Source organism: Staurois parvus, unplaced genomic scaffold (assembly GCF_062004578.1).
Source record: "Staurois parvus isolate SC_StPar_1 unplaced genomic scaffold, SC_StPar_1.0 ptg000973l, whole genome shotgun sequence".
NCBI classification, from domain to species: Eukaryota; Metazoa; Chordata; class Amphibia; order Anura; family Ranidae; genus Staurois; species Staurois parvus.
In genome coordinates, this window is record NW_028318769.1 from 653820 (window position 1) to 680600 (window position 26781).

At 42.7% G+C, this 26781-nt stretch overlaps 1 protein-coding gene across 4 annotated transcripts in view; it reads right to left on the reverse strand.

The window, feature by feature from the left end:
* RXRB (retinoid X receptor beta) overlaps positions 1 to 26781 on the reverse strand; it is a 78790-nt gene that overhangs the window by 31425 nt on the left and 20584 nt on the right. For 2 of the 4 annotated variants that reach the window (XM_089657171.1, XM_089657173.1), the window contains exons 2-5: positions 22173 to 22408; positions 19640 to 19672; positions 8373 to 8523; positions 1644 to 1823 (exon numbers count right to left, since the gene is read on the reverse strand). In XM_089657171.1, the coding sequence (XP_089513297.1) occupies positions 1644 to 1823; positions 8373 to 8523; positions 19640 to 19672; positions 22173 to 22408 (600 nt within the window). The remainder of the gene's footprint in view (positions 1 to 1643; positions 1824 to 8372; positions 8524 to 19639; positions 19673 to 22172; positions 22409 to 26781) is intronic. The other 2 variants (XM_089657172.1, XM_089657174.1) reach the window with 1 other exon arrangement.

Below are 26781 nucleotides of genomic sequence, written 5' to 3' on the forward strand. Positions count from 1 at the left end.
CTTGCCGCCCTGCCACTGTAGAAATATGGCGGCAGGGCGGCACGGGCAGGCAAAACCACGTTTTAAAACGTGTGTTTTGTAAACAGATAGGGGGCACGCCGCCGCCCTATCTGTCCCGCCGATCACCGCCGCGGATGTCAGTCGCCGGGTCACTGCCGGTCCTCACCGGCTGTTTCCCGGCGATCGGCGGCAAACAGTGACAGAGAGCACAGCTGCAGTAGCTGTGCTGTCTGTCACTTCCCTGACAGCTCGAGGACAAGCTGATCGAGAAAGAAGAGTTTCTCTCTCGATCAGCGGTGTCCCATGCAGCACACACCCCCGCCCCCTAGTAAAACACTCCCCCTCACACAGATAACCCTTCCCTGCAAAATAAAGTTAACCCCTTCCTCCCCAGTGCCATTAGTACAGTGTCAGTGTTTGTGTTTTTTTGCACTGATCACTGTATTAGTGTTTTTGGGGATGTCAGTGACCCCAAGTCAGTACCCCCCAATGTTAGAATGTCCACCGCAGTCCCGCCATAAGTCGCTGGTATAAGTCACTGATCACCGCCATAATTCGCTGATCGCCGCCATTATTAGTATTTAAAAAAAAAAAAAAAAAAAAACGAAAAATCCCAGTATCTTTCCCGCCATTTGTAAACGCTATAACTTTCACGTAAACCAATTAATTTACACGTATTGGGTTTTTTTTTTTTTTTAGCAAAGACATGTCGCAGAATGCATTTTGACAGAAATTTATGACTAAATTAGATTTTTGCATTTTTTTTTTTTTACTGGACATGTTTTATAGCAAAAAGTCCAAAATATTGTTTTTTTTTTCCTCAAAATTGTCAGCCTTTTTTTTTTATAGCGCAAAAAATAAAAACCGCACAGGCAATCAAATACCACCAAAAGAAAGCTCAATTTGTGGGGGAAAAAAGAATGTAAATTTCATTTATGTACCATATTGCATGACCGCGCAATTGTCCATTAAACTAGCGCAGCGCTGTATAGCAGAAAAATGGCGTAAATTGCAGTATCTATACCATAGTTTGTAGACGCTATAACTTCCACACAAAGCAATCAATATACACTTATTGGGATTTTTGTTACCAAAAACATGGAGCAGAATACATTTTGGCCTAAATTTATAACCAACTTTGAGTTTACTATATATTTTTTATAGCTGAAAGTAAAAAAAATTGTTTTTCTTCAAACTTTTTTGCCTTTTTTTGTTTATAGCGTGAAAAATAAAAAGCGCACAGATGATCTAATACCACCGAAAGAAAGCTCTATTTGTGTGAAAAAAAGGACGTAAATTTCGTTTGGGTGCAGCATTGCATGACCGCGCAATTGTCAGTTGAATTAGTGCAGCGCCGAGTAGCAAAAAGAGGCGTGGTCATTAAGGGGGGTAAATCCTCTGGAGCTCAAGTGGTTAAGGTCCACTTTATTAACTACAGAACAGAAGCAGGTAAGGATTTGCAATAAAGATCATTGTGTACAGTTGAACTGATTCTAAAGAATGGCGGTGCTTGCTATATCCTGATTATACTACAGTTCATTCTGGAATTAGAGGAGGTACGATATGATCCAATAATACAGACACTATTAATACTTGTACTCGCTACAAAAAAGGGAACAAATATAAAACAAAAGAGCAGTTACCCTCTCTCTTCATGCCAGTGGCCAAACACTTTTGATAACGGCAGTATTGGCAGCGGTTCCTCTGTCTCTTGTCCACAATACAGTCCTTGTTGTCCCGGCAGGTATAGGTCAGGTCTTTGCGGATAGTACGCTTGAAGAAGCCCTTACATCCTTCACAGCTGTACACCCCATAGTGCTTCCCTGGGGGGACACAAACCAGAAAACTTATCAGGAAAGTATTAATAAGTGCTCAGCTAATTAGTCCCTGCAGAACTGAATGAAATCAGAACACGGCTTTAGTCTGGCCATACACATACATTTAATATCCATTTGATTGTTCATTGCTTTAAGTGGAACTTCACTTTCTCAATCAACATTGACCATTTTGAATCCTTGTGCTGCTAGCATTAGCAAGTAGATAGGAAAGTATAAAATAAATAATCACTCGGCAACTCACAAAAATAAATATAAATACCAACTTATAATACCAAGAAAAAGTCACACTTTCACCCTTGAAAGTAAAAATTAATATTCAAACCTTTTTCCTTTCCTTAAATAGAATAAATCACCCAATAAATAAAATTAAAATCATTTTAGTTTTATTTATTGGGTACAGGGTGGATAAAAATCAATGATTTATTTAAAAAAATAAAAATAAAAAAAATCGGATTTTTTTAATTTAAATTGGATTTTTTAAAATAAAATGCTTTTTGAGGAAAATATATTACCATCCAAAGGTTATTCCATCATGAAGTAAAAGATTAGGTTTTTAATTATGTAGAATAAGGCTGTATATGTTTCATTTTTTTGGTAGATAAATCCCATGAATCCATTCACAATGTCAGGCTCTTCCAGAGGTTTCTGTAAGATTATTGGGCAGTTTCTCTGCCTACAAGATATTATCACAGATGTTGGTTTACTTTTGCAGTTCTCAAAACTGAATTTGACTCAGCGGAGATCACATGCCTCTTCTTCACAGCAAAAATGTTATAACATGAACAGAGTTAAGAAAAAGCCCTTCATCCTAACTTCTACAAACCTATGAATACAGAATCAACCCCTTCACTGCTAAATTTCAAGAAGTTCAGTGAATAGAATAGAAACAATATTTTTCTGATTGTTTGGAGTGGAATAGATCTGCACAAGAAGAAAGTGAAACTAAGTGTGAGGAGGAGGAAGGGGCTGACAGTCTAAGTCTCTTAAAATATATATATTTTGTTTAGCCAAATCAGTTAACAAACATGGATGTTTAAGCAAATCACATATGCTGGAATGTTATTGTTTCAGTTGAATAAATCTATTTAAATTGTTATTATTAAGGTAATGATTATTTTTCTCCTTCCTAAGTACAACAGAAAAGTTGTCCAAATATGAATGATTAACCTATTAAACTGGGGATAAAAAAACTAACATGAAAAGTTGTTATTCTAAAAATCTTCATCTACTTGTATATTAAAGTTATACCGGCAAGAATTAGTCTTTATGTAGAAAACTAGGATTTAAATCAAGCCTTACTGACTAGTGATTTAAATCGTGATTTAAATCAAATCCACCCTGATTGGGTAATTTATTAATTCTATTTAAGGAAATGAAAAAAGGTTTGAATATTATAGATAGGAGAGTGATAAAGTATATTATATTTACGCAACAGTTTCCATTTTTTTTCACTTAGTCCTGGTATTCATGTCTAAATGATGGCATACATCCCTGGAGTCTTCAGGAGGCGTTTTTATCAGCTAAGCACAACTTCCTACCTGCATGCCTGAGCTAAAGGTAGATGGATTCCATGATGTAAAGGCTACATGAATCATCTGCCCTTACTCAAGATGCCAGGAGGGTGCTTCTCTAAGCGGTTTCTCAGCAGAATAAAGCAAGGAGACATGAGTTTGCTTTGAAAATTAAGACTGAATTAAATAGCGCTTTTGGTTTGTGGTGCTCAGATATAGTGTAGTACCGCATTATTCAACTGTATTTTTAACCCCTTGGCGCCACGCCTCCCAGTCCTTTAAGTGGCTTGTGATGCCGGGAGGGGGCAGAAGTTTATGATCACGTGATTGCCGCGATTTACAGTCACAAGTAGCGCTCGAGAGCTTTCCTACAGGCGCTGGTAACTGTGCCAGGAGCGCACAGGGAACGCGTTCTCGGCACATTTTCATTTACACCTGGTAGGTAAATATGCAACCTCTTGGCGTCAAGGCCCACCCGCTGACAGGCCGAATATCTGAGTACCGCCCGCGCCAAGAGGTTAAACAATCTCTCATTACAGGCCTGTTGCACACGGGAGTAAAAATTTAGTTTTTTTTACTGATCTGCAAGGAGATGCATTGTTGTCTATGGGACATTGCACACAGCTGAGTAAAGATCAGTAATAGTGTTGAGTACAGAGCAGTAAAACAAAACTAGAAAAATTTACATTTGCGGCAGTAATCTACTTGTGTGTTTACGTGTTTAGGCCCCTTGTACACGAGCATCACAAAGAGATGTTTGCTCAGGAACTTGTGATGGCTGTATGCAAGGGGCCACAATACTGGCAATGAAGAATTTTACTTGTCTATACGTTTACACGTCTTTACTCGCCTATGCTCAACATTACGCAGGTCTTTATATGGTTTTTGGCCCCTTGCACACAGGCATCACAGGTTCATGAGTAAACATCGGTAATTTATGATGCCCATGTGCAAGGGGCCTTAACCAGTCGCCGATTGCATAATGCCCTTATGCCACGACAAAGTGGCTCTCCTGTGCCGGATATCGTACCTACAGTCATGGCCGAAATTGTTGGCACCCTTGATATTTTTCCTGAAAATCAAGTATTTCACACAAAAAAGGTATTGCATTAACACATGTTTTGCTATACACATGTTTATTCCCTTTGTATGTATTGGAACAAATATAAAACAGAGGCAGAAAAGCAAATATGACATAATGTCACACAAAACCCCAAAAATGGGCTGGACAAAAGTATTGGCACCCTTAACTTAATATTTGGTTGCACACCCTTTGGAAAACATAACTGAAATCAGTCGCTTCCTATAACCATCAATAAGCTTCTGACACCTCTCACCCGGAATTTTGGACCACTCTTCCTTTGCAAACAGCTCCAGGTCTCTCTTATTGGAAGGACACCTTTTCCCAACAGCAATTTTAAGATCTCTCCACAGGTGTTCAATGGGATTTAGATCTGGGCTCATTGCTGGCCACTTCAGAACTCTCCAGCGCTTCTTTGCCATCCATTTCTGAGTGCTTTTTGACGTATGTTTGGGGTCATTGTCCTGCTGGAAGACCCAGGATCTTGGACGCAAACCCAGCTTTCTGACACTGGGCCCTACAGTGCGACCCAAAATCCTTTGGTAATCCTCAGATTTCATGATGCCTTGCACACAGTCAAGGCACCCAGTGCCAGAGGCAGCAAAACAACCCCAAAACATCATTGAACCTCCACCATATTTTACCGTAGGTACTGTGTTTTGTTCTTTGTAGGCCTCATTCCGTTTTCGGTAAACAGTAGAATGATGTGCTTTACCGAAAAGCTCTATCTTGGTCTCATCTGTCCACAAGACGTTTTCCCAGAAGGCTTTTGGCTTACTCAAGTACATTTTGGCAAACTGTAGTCTTGCTTTTTTATGTCTCTGTGTCAGCAGTGGGGTCCTCCTGGGTCTCCTGCCATAGCGTTTCATTTCATTTAAATGTCGACGGATAGTTCGCGCTGACACTGATGCTCCCTGAGCCTGCAGGACAGCTTGAATGTCTTTGGAACATGTTTGGGGCTGCTTATCCACCATCCGGACTATTCTGCGTTGCAATCTTTCATCAATTTTCCTCATCCGTCCACGACCAGGGAGATTAGCTACAGTGCCATGGGTTGCAAACTTCTTGATAATGTTGCGCACTGTGGACAAAGGCAAATCTAGTTCTCTGGAGATGGACTTGTAACCTTGAGATTGTTGATATTTTGCCACAATTTTGGTTCTCAGGTCCTCAGACAGTTCTCGTCTCCTCTTTCTGTTGTCCATGCTTAGTGTGGCACAGACAGACACACAATGCAAAGGTTAAGTGAACGTCTCTCCTTTTTATCTGCTTTCAGGTGTGATTTCTATATTGCCCACACCTGTTACTTGCCCCAGGTGAGTTTACAGGAGCATCACATGCTTGTAACATTCTTATTTATCCGCAGTTGTGAAAGGGTGCCAATACTTTTGTCCAGCCCATTTTTGGAGGTTTGTGTGACATTATGTCGAATTTGCTTTCTTTCCTCCCTTTTTTTGTTTTGTCCCAATACACACAAAGGGAATAAACATGTGTATAGCAAAACATGTGTTAATGCAATACGTTTCGTGAGAAATACATGATTTCCTGGAGAAATATCAAGGGTGCCAACAATTTCGGCCATGACTGTATTACATGATCTGACACTTCCAGGTAAGGCGTGCGTGCGTCAGCTGTGCTGTGATTAGACACTGCACAGCCCAATCAGCAGGTGTCAGCCAATGGAGGACTCCCAACACCCGCTGATCGGGGAGAAGGAAGACAGAACAGAGCTCTGCTTACGTAAACAATGCAGGGCTCTGTCCTGACAGTGGGGATATGGCTGTTTTTGTTTCCCTACAAAGCAGGGAATAAAAACAGTTATATCCCTTGGTAAATGCAGCACAGTTCACACAAACACTGTTTATGCGCACATTTAACCGTTTGATCATCCTAGATGGTAATCCCTTCTCAGTCAGTGTCATTAGTACAGTGACAGTGCACATTTTTAGCACTGATCGCTGTATTAGTGTCACTGGTTCCAACAAAATGTCCGTATCAGACTGCCCGCCATAATATCACAATAACGCTACAAGTCGCCAATCACAACTATTAGATATAGATTGTATAGCGAGCGCCCACTGTAGTGAAAATTCGATGCAAGCTGCTAGAACACCAAAAAGGTAACCAACATAACCTTCCAAGACAATATATATAGAAAAAAGGGTGCAGCGCTAATAATGCCAGTAGAGCTATATCAACATGAATTGAAAAAAGTATGCAAATAATAATCTTATTAGATCATAATTAAAGGTTCAGTTTATTGTCCCAAAACCACACAAGGAGTGTGATATATAAATTCTGTCGTATCTCCTTTTCAAACCACGATAAATAATCCACAGGTGAACAGGAAATAAGTGAAATTACGCACTCACCAGAAGTGCGTTTAAGATACGCATGAAAGCAAATTCCTCTCTCATCAGGTACATCTGGGTCCTTGGATCTCAGGTCAGGCTGAGCTCCCAGGGGCGGAACCGGAAGTGGATACAGTTGCTATTGCGGGGCAACGCAGGAAGCGTCCCTGGAAGCAGAACTGATGGTGAGAGGAGCAAGTCCTGCGATCAGGTCGACCTGAGGAACCAGGGAACTTGGCCATGATGGATGTCTAGCGAGAGCGCAGCCTGACCTGAGATCCAAGGACCCAGATGTACCTGATGAGAGAGGAATTTGCTTTCATGTGTATCTTAAACGCACTTCTGGTGAGTGCGTATTTCACTTATTTCCTGTTCACCTGTGGATTATTTATCGTGGTTTGAAAAGGAGATACGACAGAATTTATATATTTGTATATTTTTATATATATATATATATATATATATATATATATATATATATATATATATCACACTCCTTGTGTGGTTTTGGGACGATAAACCGAACCTTTAATTATGATCTAATAAGATTTTTATTTGCATACTTTTTTCAATTCATGTTGATATAGCTCTACTGGCATTATTAGCGCTGCACCCTTTTTTCCAATCACAACTATTACTAGTATTAAAAAAAAATAAAAAATTCCACTAAGTATAGCATAGTTTGTAGACGCTACAATGTTCGGGTTAACCAAATCAATAAACACTTATTGGGATTTTAACCAAAAATATGTAGCAAAATACATTTTGGCTTGAGTTTATGAAGACATTTAATTTTTTTAAAAAATTTATTGGATATGTTTTATAGCTGAAAGTAATAAATATTGTTCAAAATTTTCGGTCTTTTTTCATTTATAGTGCAAAACAAATAAACCCAGTGGTGATCAAAACACCAACAAAAGAAAGCTCTATCTGTGGGGGAAAAAATATATAAATTTCATTTGTATAACAGCGTTCCATGACCGCACAATTGTCAGTTAAAATAATGCAGTGCCATAAAGCAAAAAAAAAAAAAAATGGACTGGTCATGTAGGGAGGGAAAATCTTCCGCAGGTCAAGTGGTTAACCACTTCAAGTCCGGACACAAAAAAAAACCCACTAATCATCAGTCAGGATGAAGGACGCTACCTGTGTTTGGCTTGAATCAGTTTGATCCCAGCAGGGAAACGATGACACCCAAAATCCGCATCTCTGTGTTTACATTTCCACAGCAACAGGGATCTGTCATTTAATGACAGGAGAGCGGCAGGGACACATTGTACTGCAACAGGTCATTGTAATTGACAGTGGATCTTCATCAGTCATGGGAAGATGTCAGTATAATTGGTCACTTTCATTCTCATCTTTTGTACTCCGTGCCACACCTAATCTATCCCCCCCCAAAAAAAAGAGGGATCTTACGGCTTACAGCCCTGAAGTGTGATTGCGGTCTGGGGCAAAAATATTAAGTTGCTCTTTGTGATCTGGCAATATCTAATCATTCTATTAAAATAGTGCCATCTTAGAATACATACATCAGGCAGTGTACACAGTATACATCTCTAGATGACAAAACCCCCGACTGTACACTCACCAGAGGAGCGGTCTCCGCAGATGGCGCACAGCCTTTTCCCACTGGCTCCTCCTCCGTTGGGATGTCCTTGCATGGCTCTCATCCCCAGTGGGGGCTTCACATCTTCAGAGGAGCTGACTGGGTGCAGACTGGACAGAACGGTAGAATTTATCTGTAGTGAGAAACACAGATTGCAGAGGTTACAGCAAACACCAGACAACTGGGAAATGTTACTGCAGTCAAAGTCCATTTAAAAACCAAGAAGCAAGCCAAGGTGGCCACTAGATGTCGCTGTACCAAAACAAACCTTCCATGTGCACCCTGCAGCCAATGGTGTCGGTTTGTCTGCCAGAACACCAAATAGAAATACAATAGCGTGACAAAGTCTGCCATGTACCCTATCAGAGAATTGATCAGATCGTGGGAACCTCCCAAACCCTATGAGCCAGTAACAGTCAATACATCACAGTGCACTGAGGCTCCCCCATATGATACCTTATGTGGGAAAACGTCATGAAGAGGAGACCTGACAGGACAGAACTACAGAACCTCCAAAGAGAGGAAATTGTTGACATGACATCAAAAACATCTTGTGACACCGTGGTTTGGTTTTGTAATAGCTGTGTGGACAGGGAACTTTGCAACTAGAACTCTGATTAGATTAGAACGCCGTTAGCTTTTAAAATATAAAGAAAAAAAACCCAACATTTTTCTGTTTAGTATTGCAAAGAGTTGTGAAGGATTGGAAGAACTTTTATCACACATTTCAGCGTTTTTGTTTTTTTTTGGGGGGGGGAGATTCCCTTTATTTCCTTTCGTCTGGCACACAGACATGCAGATGAGCTGCCTGAGGGTGCAACCTTTTCCACCAGTCTGTAGTCCGTCCTAAGATTTCCTCACACTTCCTGATCTGTCACACAATAGAAGCCAGACAAAAGAGAAAGTCAGCAATAAAAGCCTAACAGAGGGTCCAACTCCTCTGCACTATATCCAAAAGTAAAAAAAAAGTGAAAAAGTTGTGCTTTCACCTGCATTGGTTAGTTTTGATCAGCAGTGACCGAGCATCTCAGCTCTTCCCCGCTCCCCTCTCCCAGCACCGACTGAGCTTCTCAGCTCTTCTCCACTCCCCTCTCTCAGCACTGACTGAGCATCTCAGCTCTTCCCCGCTCTCCTCTCCCAGCACTGACTGAGCATCTCAGCTCTTCCCCGCTCTCCTCTCCCAGCACTGACTGAGCATCTCAGCTCTTCCCCGCTCTCCTCTCCCAGCACTGACTGAGCATCTCAGCTCTTCCCCGCTCTCCTCTCCCAGCACTGACTGAGCATCTCATCTCTTCCCCGTTCCCCTCTCCCAGCACTGACTGAGCATCTCAGCTCGTCCCCGCTCTCCTCTCCCAGCACTGACTGAGCATCTCAGCTCTTCCCCGTTCCCCTCTCCCAGCACTGACCGAGCATCTCATCTCAGCTCTTCCCCGCTCCCCTCTCCCAGCACTGACTGAGCATCTCATCTCAGCTCTTCCCCGCTCCCCTCTCCCAGCACTGACTGAGCATCTCATCTCAGCTCTTCCCCGCTCCCCTCTCCCAGCAGTGGCTGAGCATCTCAGCTCTTCCCCGCTCCCCTCTCCCACCAGTGACTGAGCATCTCAGCTCTTCCCCGCTCCCCTCTCCCACCAGTGACTGAGCATCTCAGCTCTTCCCCGCTCCCCTCTCCCAGCAGTGACTGAGCATCTCTGCTCTTCCCCGCTCCCCTCTCCCACCACTGACTGAGCATCTAAGCTCTTCCCCGCTCCCCTCTCCCACCACTGACTGAGCATCTCAGCTCTTCCCCGCTCCCTTCTCCCAGGAATGACTCAGCATTACAGCTCTACAAATGAAAACAAAGCTTCCTCTAATTGGCTGAGGCGGGCGGATGACGTCACAATATCTGCCTCAGCCAGAGGAAGCTTTGCATCCATTCATACAATACAAGGCTTCCCATGAATGGCTGAGCAGCACTCAGCCCAATTCTATTTTGTTCCGGAACAGGAAGTCCCCAACCTATTGGTGAAGCACGGTGTTTTGTACCATATGGAGCTGAGGATACATACAATTATTACAGCGTGCCCAGAAAACACATCTGTCCCTGCAATAAATAGTTGGTTCAGGCCAGCCTAGCCCAACAGAACTATTTAAAGGGACATTAAAATGTGAAGTTCAGGTATAAAGTGGTTGTTAACCTCAAACATGAAATATGAACAAAGCATAACCCTCTATAGTGTGTACTTGACCTAAGTGTCATTTCTGTCTGCTGCCTCCTTCCTCTATCAGTATGAAACACGACTGACAAGCACTTTACACAGCGTCTCTCACCACCTACCATGCAAAACAAAGCCAGCAACTTGAGATGGGAGTCCTCACAAGCAAAGGAGATCATTTGCTTTCACATACAAAACAGAATTATCTGAGAGCAAGGTCCCAAGCAGGATGGGATTTGTCTGAATGGAGCTTTTGTATTTGGCCTCTGCTACTTTTCCTAATAAAACCACAAACAATTAACAGAACTCTTAACATAGTTCACCCGCTGGCGGCTCATTTGCTCAGCCTTAAGAATTCAAATGACCTCATGAATATTGGTGGCACTAAACAATTTATCTCATTTGATTGTGCAAACATATTTTTCCAATGCATGGACCTTCTGATCACTTCTGTGTGTTGGAAAAGCAGACAGAAGCCACCAATTCTTTTCTCCCATTCAGCACCAACACCAAATGAAAGAGCACCTAAAGACAATACTAAGTTTAGATCCGCCTGCCCCCACGCTTTAATCTCTGCAACACCAAGCAAGAACAGCCAAAGACTTAGCCATTACCCAGACCCAACCATGGGATTGGATGGTCCCGCTAAAACCCCACTACCTCTGGCAAAAAACACGGGCAGGCTCTGGCTCTGTGTAAAGCACTGATTAGCTGCCTCAGGAGTCCCAATCCAATTTAATATAGACAACTGACAGCTCATCTGTCATCCTCATTCTTACCGGGGAAAATGCACTTTGCACATTGGGTTTGGCTATTGTACAACAATAATGAAGACTGATGGATTCCATATCATCTCTAAAGGCAAACAGGGCAGAACAGTTGCTTGGTGATTAGCACTCCTGCCCTGCAGAACAAAATTCAACCATGACACTACATGCATGGAGTTTGCATGTTTTTCCCTGTACTTGCCTGGGATTCCTCAAGTTTCCTCCCACACTCCAAAAGACACGCTGGTAAGCTAACTATCTCCAGTTTAAATAGGCCCCAGTATGTATGCATGCATGTGAGGTAGGGTCCTTAGATATAAAGCTCCCTGAAGGATAGTTCACACCACGAATCACACAGGAACGTGCTGTGTGTTACTGTACGATTCACATACGATCCGGGTGCAGTGCAATCTCAGTCCATTCATTTGAATGAGTTGAAATATCTCCAGAACGTGATCGCAAATCCTTTGCACTCAATTACAGCCTGAAGTGTGGAACGCATAGACATCACCAGACGCTGGGTTTCATCCCTGGTGATGCTCTGCCAGGCCTCTTCTGCAACTGTCTTCAGTTCCTGCTTGTTCTTGGGGCATTTTCCCTTCAGTTTTGTCTTCAGCAAGTGAAATGCTCAATCGGATTCAGGTCAGGTGACTGACTTGGCCATTGCATAACATTCCACTTCTTTCCCTTAAAAAACTCTTTGGTTGCTTTGCAGTATGCTTTGGGTCATTGTCCATCTGCACTGTGAAGCGGCGTCCAATGAGTTCTGAAGCATTTGGCTGAATATGAGCAGATAATATTGCCTGAATTCACTTCAGAATCCATCCTGCTGCTTTTGTCAGCAGTCACATCATCAATAAATACAAGAGAACCAGTTCCATTGGCAGCCATACATGCCCACGCCATGACACTACCACCACCATGCTTCACTGATGAGGTGGTATGCTTAGGATCATGAGCAGTTCCTTTCCTTCTCCATACTCTTCTCTTCCCATCACTCTGGTACAAGTTGATGTCGGTCTCATCTGTCCATAGGATGTTGTTCCAAAACTGTGAAGGCTTTTTTAGATGTCGTTTGGCAAACTCTAATCTGGCCTTCCTGTTTTTGAGGCTCACCAATGGTTTACATCTTGTGGTGAACCTTCTGTATTCACTCTGGTGAAGTCTTCTCTTGATTGTTGACTTTGACACACATACACCTACCTCCTGGAGAGTGTTCTTGATCTGGTCAACTGTTGTGAAGGGTGTTTTCTTCACCAGGGGAAGAATTATTCGGTCATCCACCACAGTTGTTTTCCGTGGTCTTCCGGGTCTTTTGGTGTTGCTGAGCTCACCGGTGCGTTCCTTCTTTTTAAGAATGTTCCAAACAGTTGTTTTGGCCACGACTAATGTTTTTGCTATCTCTCTGATGGGTTTGTTTTGTTTTTTCAGCCTAATGATGGCTTGCTTCACTGATAGTGACAGCTCTTTGGATCTCATCTTGAGAGTTGACAGAAACAGATTCCAAATGCAAATAGCACACTTGAAATGAACTCTGGACCTTTTATCTGCTCATTGTAATTGGGATAATGAGGGAATAACACACAACTGGCCATGGAACAGCTGAGAAGCCAATTGCCCCATTACTTTTGGTCCCTTAACAAGTGGGAGGCACATATGCAAACTGTTGTAATTCCTACACCGTTCACCTGATTTGGATGTAAATACCCTCAAATTAAAGCCGACAGTCTGCAGTTAAAGCACATCATCTTCGTTTCATTTCAAAGCCATTGTGGTGGTGTATAGAGCCAAAAATTTTAGAATTGTGTCGATGTCCCAATATTTATGGACCTGACTGTACCTAGCTACAATAACAGCCAGTCTCAAATAAGTAGACCCAGTGCTGGTGCTCAATATATAATCTTCAATAAAGTGCTCCACTGTGCTTGACAAAAGTGCCCCACATGGATTGACACTCACCACTCTTCAACGACCATCCAGTGGTCTCCAATATGTGAGCCTATACTCATATCCCAAGATGATCCATGAGGCTCAACAAAGTAGGTTGGTGGTCTCCAGGCCCCCGCAGGGGCAAGACAGATGAATATATATCACCATGTAAAGAAAAAATAGAGAAGAAAGGGACATCACATAGTGTAAACCTGTATGGTATATTTATTGGGGGTGAAATCAATAAAAACACACTCACAAGCAGGGTGCCTGGACCCGGCACCTGGAGTATTCAGCTATGCTACTCAAAGATGGAGTATACTGCACTGGACGCGCACCAGAGTGGCGTGCGTTCCATGGGGCGGATGTGACAACGGCAGAAATTGCGTCATCAAAGCTCGATGCATTTCGATACAAGATCGTCATCAGGAAGTGCAAAATCTGCCATTTTGGTAAAGGTATTTATACCCTTCAGCTGAATGATTAATTAAATACACCTATCCGCAACATCGCTGCATACATTCGGTGTTACAAATTATGGGCCACAAACTAATCCATGCTAACATTACTTGGTTGTACTTATTTTAAAATTACATATTAAATGAACCTTACAATTTTCAAGAGCGATCCCCTTAAAGGGGACACATCTCTATCAATGGCAACTTAATCAGGTTCACAAACTTAGCTTCATATAAACATATACATAACACATAGAAATACTAGCCCTATCCATTAGCTTTAAAAAATTAAAAAGGCATAAAAAAGAGATATACAAAGAAATCTCTTCAATGATACTTAAAGTGGCCATAGATATTATGTTGGTTTAAAAAGTCTGTCAAAAAACAGTTCAAATCTATTTCAATATTTAACCTCTCAGGTGTTAAAGTTTGGAGTTCATATATCCACTTTGTTTCATTTTTTGAGGTTTCTCGAACCATATGAGATCTCCTCCAATGTCCATCTATCTTATCAATGGCAAAAACAAAAGAGGTGTGGTAGGTCTTTATTGTGTACCAGCCTAAAATGGTTTCAAACACTATTTCTGGTATCCCTTCCTGATATTAGTGATATGTTCACTTATTTTTTTGGTGAGCTTCCGAGTAGTTATCTCTGTGTATTGGTACTCACAGGTGCAAACCAACACAAAGGTAACAAATCTCCTCTGACAAGTAATAAAAGGTTTAATGTCTGATGAGACATAAATGTAGGGATTTTCTTTGGCAGTGTTTTAGTATACATGGCCCACATCTCCCACATCTGAAAAACCCTCCTCCTGGAAGGAGGAGTTTTTTTCTTGGTAGGATCTGGAATATTGTAAACCAGTTTGGTTCTTAAACCTGGGGCTCGTCTAAACACAAAAGACAGTTTTGTTGGGAGTACCCTGCTTTTAATACAGGGTCCTTACACAGAATGGGCCAATCTCTTCTAAAACACTTTTCTAACTCTTTATGTTGTTTATTAAACCCAGTAATAAAGGCAGCATCTTTCCTCTTATTAGTTTCTTCCCCCCCTTTAGTAAGTCTCCCCTATTCAAATGGCCTATTTCTTCTCTCACTTTAATTCCTCTATTCTATAGCCCTTTTCCTTAAATCTATCTAGAAGGATATCTTTTTGATATAATCCTCTTGTGGTGAACAATTCCTCCTCATCCTCATGAATTGTCCTTTAGGAATGGCTTTCTTCCATTTCGGATGATGGCAACGTTTCACTGGTATACAGCCATTTCTATCGGTGCTTTTGAAAAATGTTTTTGTTTCCAATGAATCATCATGTTTAAATATAGTGAGGTGTAGGAAGTCTATAGTTGCTTGTTGGATACTAGCAGTGAACTTAAATCCATATACGTTGGAATTTATATGTGAAATTAACTTGTTTAGAGACTCCCTTGTCCCCTGCCATATCACCAGGATATCATCAATATATCTCTGGTAAACATATAGTTTGGGCCATGCTTTTCCATACATTTCTTCCTCTTCCCATTTATTTAAGAAGACACTGGATACACTTGGGGCATATTTTGCTGCCATAGAAACTCCACTGATTTGCTTGTAGTAGTGGTCATTATAGCAAAAGAAATTAGTCATTGCCAATTGGAGTCCTTCCAAAATTAATTTCCTTTGTGATCGCTCTAAATTAGTATACTTCTTAAGGGCCCACTACTACTAGTTACGATAGACATGGAATCACTATATACTTGCATTCAGCAACATCATGCTAGTGATGCAGTTAGATGGGCTCTTAAGAAGTAGATATAGAGGAATTAAATATAGGGAGAGAAGAAATAGGCCATTTGAATAGGGGAGGACTTACTAGAGGGGGGGGGGGTGGAAACTAATAAGAGGAAAGATACTGCCTTTATTACTGGGTTTAATAAACAATATAAAGAGTTAGAAAAGTGTTTTAGAAGACATTGGCCCATTCTGTGTAATGACCCTGTATTAAAAACAGGGTACTCCCAACCAAACCGTCTTTTGTGTACAGACGAGCCCCAGGTTTAAGAAACTGGTTCACAATATTCCAGATCCCACCAAGAAAAAAAACTCTCCGTCTTCCAGGAGGGGTTTTTTTCAGATGTGGGAGATGTGGCCAATGTAGATATACTAAAGCACTGCCAAATCACTACATTTAGGTCTCATCAGACATTAAAACAATATACTATTAAACCTTTTAATACTTGTCAGACAAGATTTGTTACCTCTGTGTAGGTTTGCACCTTTGGGAACTACTCTGAAACTCACCAAAAGAATAAGTAAACATATCACTAATATCAGAAAGGAATACCAGGAACATAGTGTTTCAACCCATTTTAGACTGGTACACAAAGATCCATCACACCTCTCTTTTTCCCATTGATAAGATAGACAGACACTGGAGGAGATCTCATATGGTTAGAGAAATCTCAAAAAATGAAACAAAGTGGATATATGAACTTCAAACTTTAACACCTGAGGGGTTAAATATTGAAATAGATTTGAACTGTTTTTTGACAGTTTTAATCCAACATAATAATATCTATGGCCACTTTAAATATCATTTAAGAGATTTCGGTCTCTTTTTTATGCCTTTTTTATTTTTAAAAGCTAATGGATAGGGCTAGTATTTCTATGTGTTATGTATATGTTTATATTAAGCTAAGTTTGTGAACCTGATTGGGTTGCCATTGATAGAGATGTGTCCCCTTTAAGGGGATCACTCTTGAAAATTGTAAGGTTCATTTAATATGTAATTTTAAAATAAGTACAACCAAGTAATGTTAGCAGGCATTAGTTTATGGCCCATAATTTGTAACACAATGTATGCAGCGATGTTGCAGATAGGTGTACTTAATTAATCATTCGGCTGAAGGGTATAAATACCTTTACCAAAATGGTGGATTTTGCACTTCCTGATGACGAGCTTGTATCAAAATGTGTCGAGCTTTGATGACGCAATTTCCGCTGACGTCACATCCGCCACGTGGAACACATGCCGCTCTGGTGAGCATCCAGTGCAGTATACTCCATCTTTGAGTAACATGGTTGAATACACCAGGTGCCGGGTCCAGGCACCCTGCTTGTGAGTGTGTTTTTTTTTATTTTACCCCGAATAAACATACCATACAGGTTTAGACTATGGGATGTCCCTTTCTTCTCTATTTTTTCTTTACATGGTGATATATATTCATCTAATGTCTTGCACCTGCGGGGGTCTGGAGACCATCAACCTTTTAACCACTACTTTGTTGAGCCTCATGGATCGTCTTGGGATAGGAGTATAGGCTCATATATTGGAGACCAATGGAAATTTGGGGATTAACCCTTAGAAAGCGTGAATGACCATTTTAGAAATAGATGGTCATTGAATAATGGTGAGTGTCCATCCATTTGGGGCACTTTTGTCAAGCACAGAGGAACACTTTTTTGAAGATTATATACTGAACACCAGCACTGGGTCTACTTATTTGGGACTGGCTGTTATTGTAGATATGTATAGGTTTTGTTTTTAACTATGCACGGTCTTATTGCTTTCTATATTAGTACACATGCAATACTTTACAAAAGGCAGAGCAACCCAATCACAGGGCACTTCAATGGATGTAAATGCACTGGGGGGGGGGGGGGGGGTCACGTTAGCATTGCATTGACACCCCTTACAGATCACAAGTGCAATGAGTTTTGAAAGCAAGTTTCCCCCAACGCATTCTGGTGTGAACTGGCCCTGAGGGCAGTGCCTGATGCGACTGTACAGTATGTAAAGCATCGAGTAACCTGTTGAGGCTATATAAATACTTGAAATCAATAACAGAGCAGCCCCTGCATCCCCACAGACTTGCAAAGGCTGCCTGCACGCACCACTTTGAAGCTCTGGCCACAAATGACCAGTTCACGGTGTACAAGCATTCAGCGTCTGTATGAATGAGGCCTACATGTCCTTCATACTTACCTGAATTGACAGTCACATGACTCTCCAGTCTGGAGACTACTCTCTTCTTCCATTTACAGGACAGGGTCCTTCTGGTGTCCACATAAATGCCTGCATGACATGGACACTTCCCATTGGCTATTCAGCGACAGGGCCCTCTAAAGACCAAAAAGAAGAGTCTGTACCGATGATGACTCTGTGATGGGACTGTTGGGGACAGCCAGGGCAAGCACAGCTGCAGCACTAGATGAGTGTCGTTCCCCGCCAGCACCCTGAAACAGCACTGGACTTAGAGGGGAATATCTGACTGGAAATTGGCTTTCAGACCCCCATTCACACTAGACATGAGTGTAGGCAGGTGACTGTTTTGTTAGTAAAACCTCATGCAAAATCATGCATATTTGGCCCCAAAGGCTTATGCAAGTTTTTCAGGTGCTCCCATTAAAGTCAATGAGGCCAATACGCATAATTCTGCAAGATAGAAGCACATATACTTTGTCAAGCTTCATGCAACAGGTAACACAATGTTCAGGTGTAAATAGACCCATTGGGAATCAAGGGACTCTTCAACTTAACACGCGCTGTAAATCGTGCAACGAAATGCTTAGGTGTGAAGGGGGCTTAACGTTTTAAACGGGGCCTTAAAGTGGAATCTTAAACCAAACTAGCCTTAAAAAACACCCTCGCCTAACACCTATGTTGACTAGTTTGTCAGATAATGCACCACTTTACCCAGACAATTGTTGCAATTACAAATGTTTCGGCATTCTCATGTTATTTCTTTTGTAAGACACAAAAAAGTGGAGAAATAAAAAGCCAAATCTGATACAGTCCACACAAAACCCCAAAAATGGACTGGATAAAATGATTGGCACCTTGTAAGAAATAATTGCATTCCAAGTTTGTGATGCTCCTGTAATTTGTAATTAAACTCACCTCTATCAATTAACAGGTGCTGACAATATTGAAATCACTCTGGCAACCAGCTAAAATGGTTAAAAATTTACTCAAATTTTCTGCTGTGTGTCTCTGTTTTCCACATGGGAGAATTTCACCCAGCACACCGAGGATCACCAATATGGGTCCAAAAGTTTTAATCAACGTTCACATAGTTACAGCAAGGCAACATTTCAGAGTCTCACAGGACCCCTTCATCAGGCATGTGACCTGATTGGTCTCATGCCTGATGAAGGGGTCCTGCGAGACTTCGAAACATTGCCTTGCTGTAACTATGTAACCGTTCACTAAAACTTTAGGACCCATATTTGTCACCAGCACACCGAGGATCACCAATAAAGGTCCATGTGACCCCTGATGAAGGGGCCCTGCGAGACTCTAAAACGTTGCCTTGCAGTAACTATGTGATTGTTCATTAAAACTTTTGGACCCATATTGGTGATCCTCAGTGTGCTGGTGACTTTCTCCATTGCTGATTCTGTTCGGTTCCAGCCGACAGTTGCTGCAGCACCCACTTATACACATAGCCATTTTTAATGTAGTGCGTTTGGATTGTACACTTGCATTCTGTGAGCCACATGGAGCATGGAGAAGAGAGAAAGCAGCAAAGAATTGTCTGAGGCTTTAAGAACAAAAATTGTTGAAAACCATGGACAATCTCCAGGTTACAAGTCCATCTCCAGATAATGTTCTTGTGTTCACTGTGCGCAACATTGTCAAGAAGTTTACAGCCCATGGCACTGTAGCCAATTTCACTGGGCATGGACAAAAGAGAAAAACTGATCAAAAATTGCACCAAAGGTTTGGTCGAATGGTGGCTAAAGAACCTCGATCAACTTCCAGACAAATTCAAGCTGACCTTCAGGCCCAGGGTACAACTGTGTCAGCTCACACTATACATCGCCATCTGACTGAAAAGGGACGCTATGGTAGGAGACCCAGGAGGACCCCAATGCTGACACAGAAACATAAAGAGGCCAGATTGGAGTTTGCCAGAACTTACCTGAGGAAGCCAAAATCCTTCTGGAAGATTGTGCTGTGGACAGACAAAACAAAATTACAGCCTTTTGGTAAAGCTCATCATTCTATTGTTTTCAGAAAAAGCAATGAGGCCTTTTAAAAAAATAATACAGTCCCTACAGTCACACATGGTGGAGGTTCACTGATGTTTTGAGGTTGCTTTGCTGCTTCAGGCACGGGATGTCTTGACCGTGCGCATGGCATTATGAAATCTGAAGTCTACCAAAGAATTCTGGGGTGCAGGGTAGGGCCCAGTGTCAAAGTTTGGTCTCCATCAGAAGTCATGGGTCTTACAGCAGGACAATGACCCAGATCACACATCAGAAAGCACCAAGAAATGGTTTCAGACAAAGCGCTGGAGAGTACTGAACTGGCCAGCAATGAGTCCAAAGCTCAATCCCATAGAGCTCCTGTGGAGAGATCTCAAATCAGCAGTTTGGAAAAGGAACCCTTCCAATCAGAGACCTGGAGCAATTGACGAAAGAAGAGTGGTCCAAAATTCCAGTAGAGAGGTGGAAGAAACTCTTGATGGGTACAGGAAGAGATTGATTTTGTTACCAAATATTAAATTGAGGAGGTCAATAATTTTCTCCAGTCCATTTTTGGAGTTTGGCGTGGAATGTGTCAGATTTGGCTTTTTGTTTCTAAACATTTTTGTGATATACCAATACAAACAAAAGGAATAAAGATGAGAATGCCTAAACATTTGTAATTGCAACAATTTTCCGGGGCAAGTGGTGAATTATCTGACAGAAATGCAGGGGTGCCAATATTTTTGGCCATGACTGTATGTCAACCATTGGCGGCTGCAGGGGAGAGGAGAGCGAGCTTGACAACAGCTGATAAAGCCTGGAGTGGTGATGTCACCCATAGCCCATCTGCTGTTGATACTCCCCACTCCCTCCTCTCCCCTGCAGCTGCTGCTGGCTGACACAGAGAAGGCAGATCACATACATGTACCCTAGCAGGCTGAAAATAAATACATGCTCTTCTACACAGGTCAGTCAACACAGGTGTTAGGAGGGAACATTTTTAACTAGTTAAAGCGTATTTCCACCCCCATATTTTTTTTTTTTATTTATTTATTTAAACCCCTACTTACCTGGTGGTGGGTTCTGCACATTCTAGATACTCACCCACCCAGCGGATAAAGCTTTGTCTGGCTGAGATCCTCTTCACTTCTTGCAGTTCAGCTGACACACCTCCCGATGATGACCCGCTAGGTCCGCACCCTCCATCTTTACTGAATAGAATGGCTTTGCCTCCTGGGATATGCACAATACAAGCAAATGGAGGGCAGTGCATGTCATTCGCCTAGGCGAATGACATAATGACATGCATGGGGGAGGGGGAGGGAGGGGGTGAGGCTGGACAGTGTATTAAGATGACAAAAAAAAAAAATGGGGGTAAATGAAGAAAAAAAAGCTGGAATTTCACTTTGACGTTTGCTGTCCACAAAGTGCCTGATGGGTGCTGCGATCCACACAATCGCGGCACCATTTGATATAAACAGAGGACAAAAACAAGCAAACAATTGAAAAAAAAAAATGCACAGAATTGAACAGTTTGCAGCATCTGCCACACCCATACATACACTATATAGGCAAAAGTATTGGGCCAGCCCTCCAAATAATTGGATTCAGGTGTACCAATCACCTCCATGAACACAGGTGTATAAAATCATCACCTAGGCATGCAGACGGCTTCTACAAACATTGGTGAAAGAATGGGTCGCTCTCAGGAGCTCAGTGAATTCAAGCGTGGTCCCGTGATAGGTTGTCACCTGTGCAATAAGTCCATCCGTGACATTTCCTGGCTACTAAATATTCCACGCTCAACTGTTAGTGGGATTATAACAAAGTGGAAGCAACTGAAAACAACAGCAACTCAGCCAAGTGGTAGGCCACGTAAAATGACAGAGCGGGGTCAGCGCATGACAGTGCGCAGAAGTCACCAACTGTCTGCAGAGTCAATAGCTAAAGACCTCCAAACTTGGTGTGGCCTTCAGATTAGCACAACCACAGTGCATAGAGAGCTTCATGGAATGGGTTTCCATGGCCGAGCAGCTGCATCTAACCCTTACATCACCAAGTGCAATGCAAAGCTTCGGATGCCATGGTGTAAAGCACGCCGCCACTGGACTCTAGAGCAGTGGAGACGTGTTCTCTGGAATGACGAATCACAATTATCTGTCTGGCAATTCGATGGACGTGTCTGGGTTTGGCGGTTGCCAGGAGAACGGTACTTGCCTGACTGCATTGTGCCAAGTGTAGTTTGGTGAAGGGGGGATTATGGTGTGGGGTTGTTTTTCAGGGGGTTGGGCTTGGCCCCCTAGTTCCAGTGAAAGGAAATCATAAGACGTCAGCATACCAAGACATTGTGTTTTTTTTTTTTTTCTCCCATGCCACAAAGCATCAGGTAATTTAGGAAATAAAATCCCAGTTTTAGGTGGACTAACTGATCCATTTAATCTTTATGTGCAGGTAAAATGAAATCCGACCAGTGAAACTAATTACCTGAGGGCTGCTGACAGGTCCGTATCCTATAGAAGGAGTGCCTGGGATTCCAGGGGACATCGAGGGGTTGATAACAGGAAACGGGGAGCCCAAGCTTCCGAGTGGAGAGTTCACCGAAGAAGTCATAGCAGATCCAATCATGGAAGGATGGAGAGGCGCACTGGGAGGAGGCGGGGTGTCGCTGAGGGAACGTCCGAGGGGTGGGCTGAGAGATGATGTGTCTGGGCTTTGGCAAACTGCAAAGAGGAAAACATTAAAAACAATAAAATACATACAACTCACACAAAACATAAAAAGACAACATCTAAGAGAACAGGATTATATATATATGAAGACTGAATGGTTACATAGACTATAGGATGGCTTTTCCCCCACACAATTCATCAAGGCTGATCATTGTAAATGTAAACATTCGGCTTTGATGGATCTAGACAGGAATACAACCCATCAGTACCAGCATGTTACACCCCCTTCATTACCAGAATATTTTTCAGTGTTGTGATACTTAGACTGACAATTACTCTGCCATGAACATAGTACACAAATGCATTTTACACCATTTTTAACAGCTCTCCCGCCACCCTACAGCAGATATACTGCTACAGGGTGGCAGGGGTGCGCAAAATCACACACATATATATACATATATATATACATACACACACACACACACACACACACACACACACACACACACACACACACACACACAGAGAGAGAGAGAGAGAGAGACATGATTTTGCATCTCCACATAGGGGGTGCACCGCCCTTAGTAGCCGCTGCTGTCAATCACCGGGTCCCGGCCAGTGGTTACCGAGCATCTCCGACGGGGAAGAGGACTGTTTTGTTTTCTAATAGTCCTCCTCCCTGTCAGCTCAGGCACACTGCTCTGGATGGCTGTGCATAGAGCAGTGTGCTTACAGTGAAGCACAAACACGCCGCCCCCTAGTAAAACACTCCCAGCACACAGTTAACCCTTTGATCGCCCTCATGGTAACCCCTTCCTGCCCAGTGCCATTTTTTTTTTTTTTAGCACTGAGCACTGTATTGGTGTCACTGGGGATGTCAGGGACACCAAGTCAATTCCCCCCCCAGTGTCAGAATGTCCGCCGCAGTCCCGCTGAAAGTTGCTGATCGCAGCCATTACTAGTAGAAAAAAAAAAAGAAAAAAGCCCATTATCTATATCGCCCTTTGTAAACACTATAACTTACATGTAAACCAATTAATTTACACGTATTGGGATTTTTTTTTCAGCAAAGACATGGAGCAGAATACATTTTGGGCTACATTTATGGCGAAACTTGATTTTTTTAATTTTTTCGTACAGGACATGTTTAATAGCAAAAAGTCAAAAATATTGTTTTTTTTTTCTCAAAATTATCACTTTTTTTTTTTTTTTAATAGCGCAAAAAATAAAAAACACACAGGCAATCAAATACCACCGAAGGAAAGCTCAATTCATGGGGGAAAAAAAAAAAAAAGGATGTAAATTTAATTTGGGTGCAGCGCTGCATGACTGTGCAATTGTCAGTTAAATTAACGCAACGCTGTAACACAAAAAATGGCCTCGTCAGGGAGGGGTGGTAAATCAGGAGGGCAAGTGGTTAAGACAGAGCTTTCTTTTCAGGCTATTTATTAACCACTTATTTTTTAACATATCAATTTACCTTTCATTTCTAATACTGTATATTGTAAGAAAAGTAAAATAAAAAGTAGGCACATCCAGCTATGTAGCAATAAATGGCCCTCAAGCATTACGATTAATAGCAATAAAATCACGTCCAGCTTCATTATTTGTGGTCCGTAGTATTTTAAATGCAAAGTGTTCTGTAAAAGGTGCCCATGCCCAGCAGGTGACCTTCTGTGCTCGGTAAGCAGGGCAGGGCAGTAATGCTGCGATGCATTTTCTCAAGGATCAAATGAAAATGATACTGAAAAACAACATGACAGCAGTTTTATCATCAGCACTTTTCCCCACTTCATGTGATCAGGGTAATTTTGATCACATCTACTTGCGGTCGATCAAAATGGTAGATTTAGGTCACCGATGGTTTTGTGATTTCGACTTAAAAAAAAAAATTCAATTGCCCCATCAAATTACATGGTCAGTTTGCGAGATACTCTCATTGGCTGTTGTATGAAGGTTAGAAAAGAAAAAAAAAACCCACACACATCTGTGTGCTGCTCCCCCCCGCATACTCACCTGAGCCCACTCTCTCTCCTCATTGGCTGACACACAGCAGCGGTAGCCGTTGGCTCCAACTGCTGTCAATCACAGCCAGTGAGCCAATGAGAAGAGTGGGGGCGGGGTTGAACCATGGCTTTGTGTGTGCTATGGATGCTTAAAGCGGGGCTCGGGAGTGAGCTTGCACCAGTGACCCCATAGCAAGCCAGGGGGGGGGGCGGGGTGAGCCAGGAGGGAGTGAAAAGGAGGATTGGGGCTGCTCTGTGCGAAACCATTACACAGAACAGGTATTTTTTTTTTTTTTAAATAACAAAGGACCAGCAGCAAGCTTTACAGTGTACAAATCCCAGGACCCTGCATTCACCATACCTGGTCCTCCCCCGGACCCTGCATTCACCATACCTGGTCCCTCCCCGGACCCTGCATTCACCATACCTGGCCCCCCCCCGGACCCTGCATTCACCATACCTGGCCCCCCCCCCCCCCCCCCGGACCCTGCATTCACCATACCTGGCCCCCCCCCCCGGACCCTGCATTCACCATACCTGGCCCCCCCCCCCGGACCCTGCATTCACCATACCTGGCCCCCCCCCCCGGACCCTGCATTCACCATACCTGGCCCCCCCCCCCGGACCCTGCATTCACCATACCTGGCCCCCCCCCCCGGACCCTGCATTCACCATACCTGGTCCTCCCCCGGACCCTGCATTCACCATACCTGGTCCTCCCCCGGACCCTGCATTCACCATACCTGGTCCTCCCCCGGACCCTGCATTCACCATACCTGGTCCTCCCTCGGACCCTGCATTCACCATACCTGGTCCTCCCCCGGACCCTGCATTCACCATACCTGGTCTCCCCCGGACCCTGCATTCACCATACCTGGTCCTCCCCCGGACCCTGCATTCACCATACCTGGTCCTCCCCCGGACCCTGCATTCACCATACCTGGTCCTCCCTCGGACCCTGCATTCACTATATCTGGTCTCCCCGGACCCTGCATTCACTATATCTGGTCTCCCCAGACCCTGCATTCCCTATATCCGGTCTCCCACAGTACACACAACATGGAAATGCAATTATTTTAGTAAACAAACTGCTAAATGCCTTTTCTCATCAGCAGTATATAGCAGTCTTCTGACTCCTATCAGTGTCCAACTGAGCACGTTAAAGCTTAAAAAAAAAAAAAAAAAAGGCAGAAGAAAATCATGCGCTGCCAAATAATGAAAATAATAATAGAGCAGCTGCTGCAAACACGTGTTATGAACATACAAAACAGACTACAACAAATGAGTGTCGCTCTGCTAGCATAAATCAATACATGTAAATATACAAACAAAAATGTGACTGATAGTCCCAAAAGGTGATAAAACAAAAAATAAATGCAATTCTTCAAAAAAAAATCCAAATAAGTGAAAAATCTTCCGGCTGGTGATTGCACCCAAAATCCCAGTGCTGTAAATCTTCAATACACATGAATCACCACAGTGAACATAGACTTCCGGGTGGACTCTCACCTTCTCGCATGGTCCTGATGTGGACACAGGCCAAACAAAGCATCTCCCCAATTAGTGGGGGTAACACATAACTTGCTCCTCTGTGCACTCTTCCCCTTATGTATCACCACTGGACCTTCACATATGGCACCTGATTGGATGATCCTTCATAGTTATTATTGATATGAATTAAGAGATTCGATCAGTCTATATCTCTATCTAGGGCCATTGCTGTGTATGGATATTGCTGTACCTGTTGTTTCTACATTCTGCTTCATTTTGTCCACTCACTTTCTCTTTTTTTGACCTGATCCCCGTTATCTCATCTGCATTGCTCTATCCATAATCTGATATTATTCTACTTTTTGTAGATTGACCTTTCTGTGCGTGTATGTGTGCATGTCAGTGGGGCCGGGATCCCGGAACGTGGCTTGTCTTTTGCATGACAATGTTGTCATTTCAATGAATTTGTCTATGTTAGGTGGAGGTTGTCTGCTTTTGATTTGTGTTATTCTGATCTAGTTAATAAATCAATTTTTTTCTAGTCTCTGTTTGTTCTCATTAGGAGCTCTACACCAGTGGATTCTCTTTCCCCTGTTTTTTTCTTTTCTTAAACCACGTCCGGTGGTCTGATGACACCAAGGTAAACTGATTTGGTTCAGATGGTGTCAGGCGTGTGTGGCGGCAACCAGGTGAGGAGTACAAAGACAAGTGTGTCCTGCCTACAGTCAAGCATGGAGTGTCATGGTCTGGGGCTTCATGAGTGCTGCCGGCACTGGGGAGCTACAATTCATTGAGGGAACCATGAATGCCAACATGTACTGTGACATACTGAAGCAGAGCATGATCCCCTCCCTTCAGAGACTGGGCCGCAGGGCAGTATTCCAACATAATGACCCCAGTGTTCAGACCATACGCCGCACACTG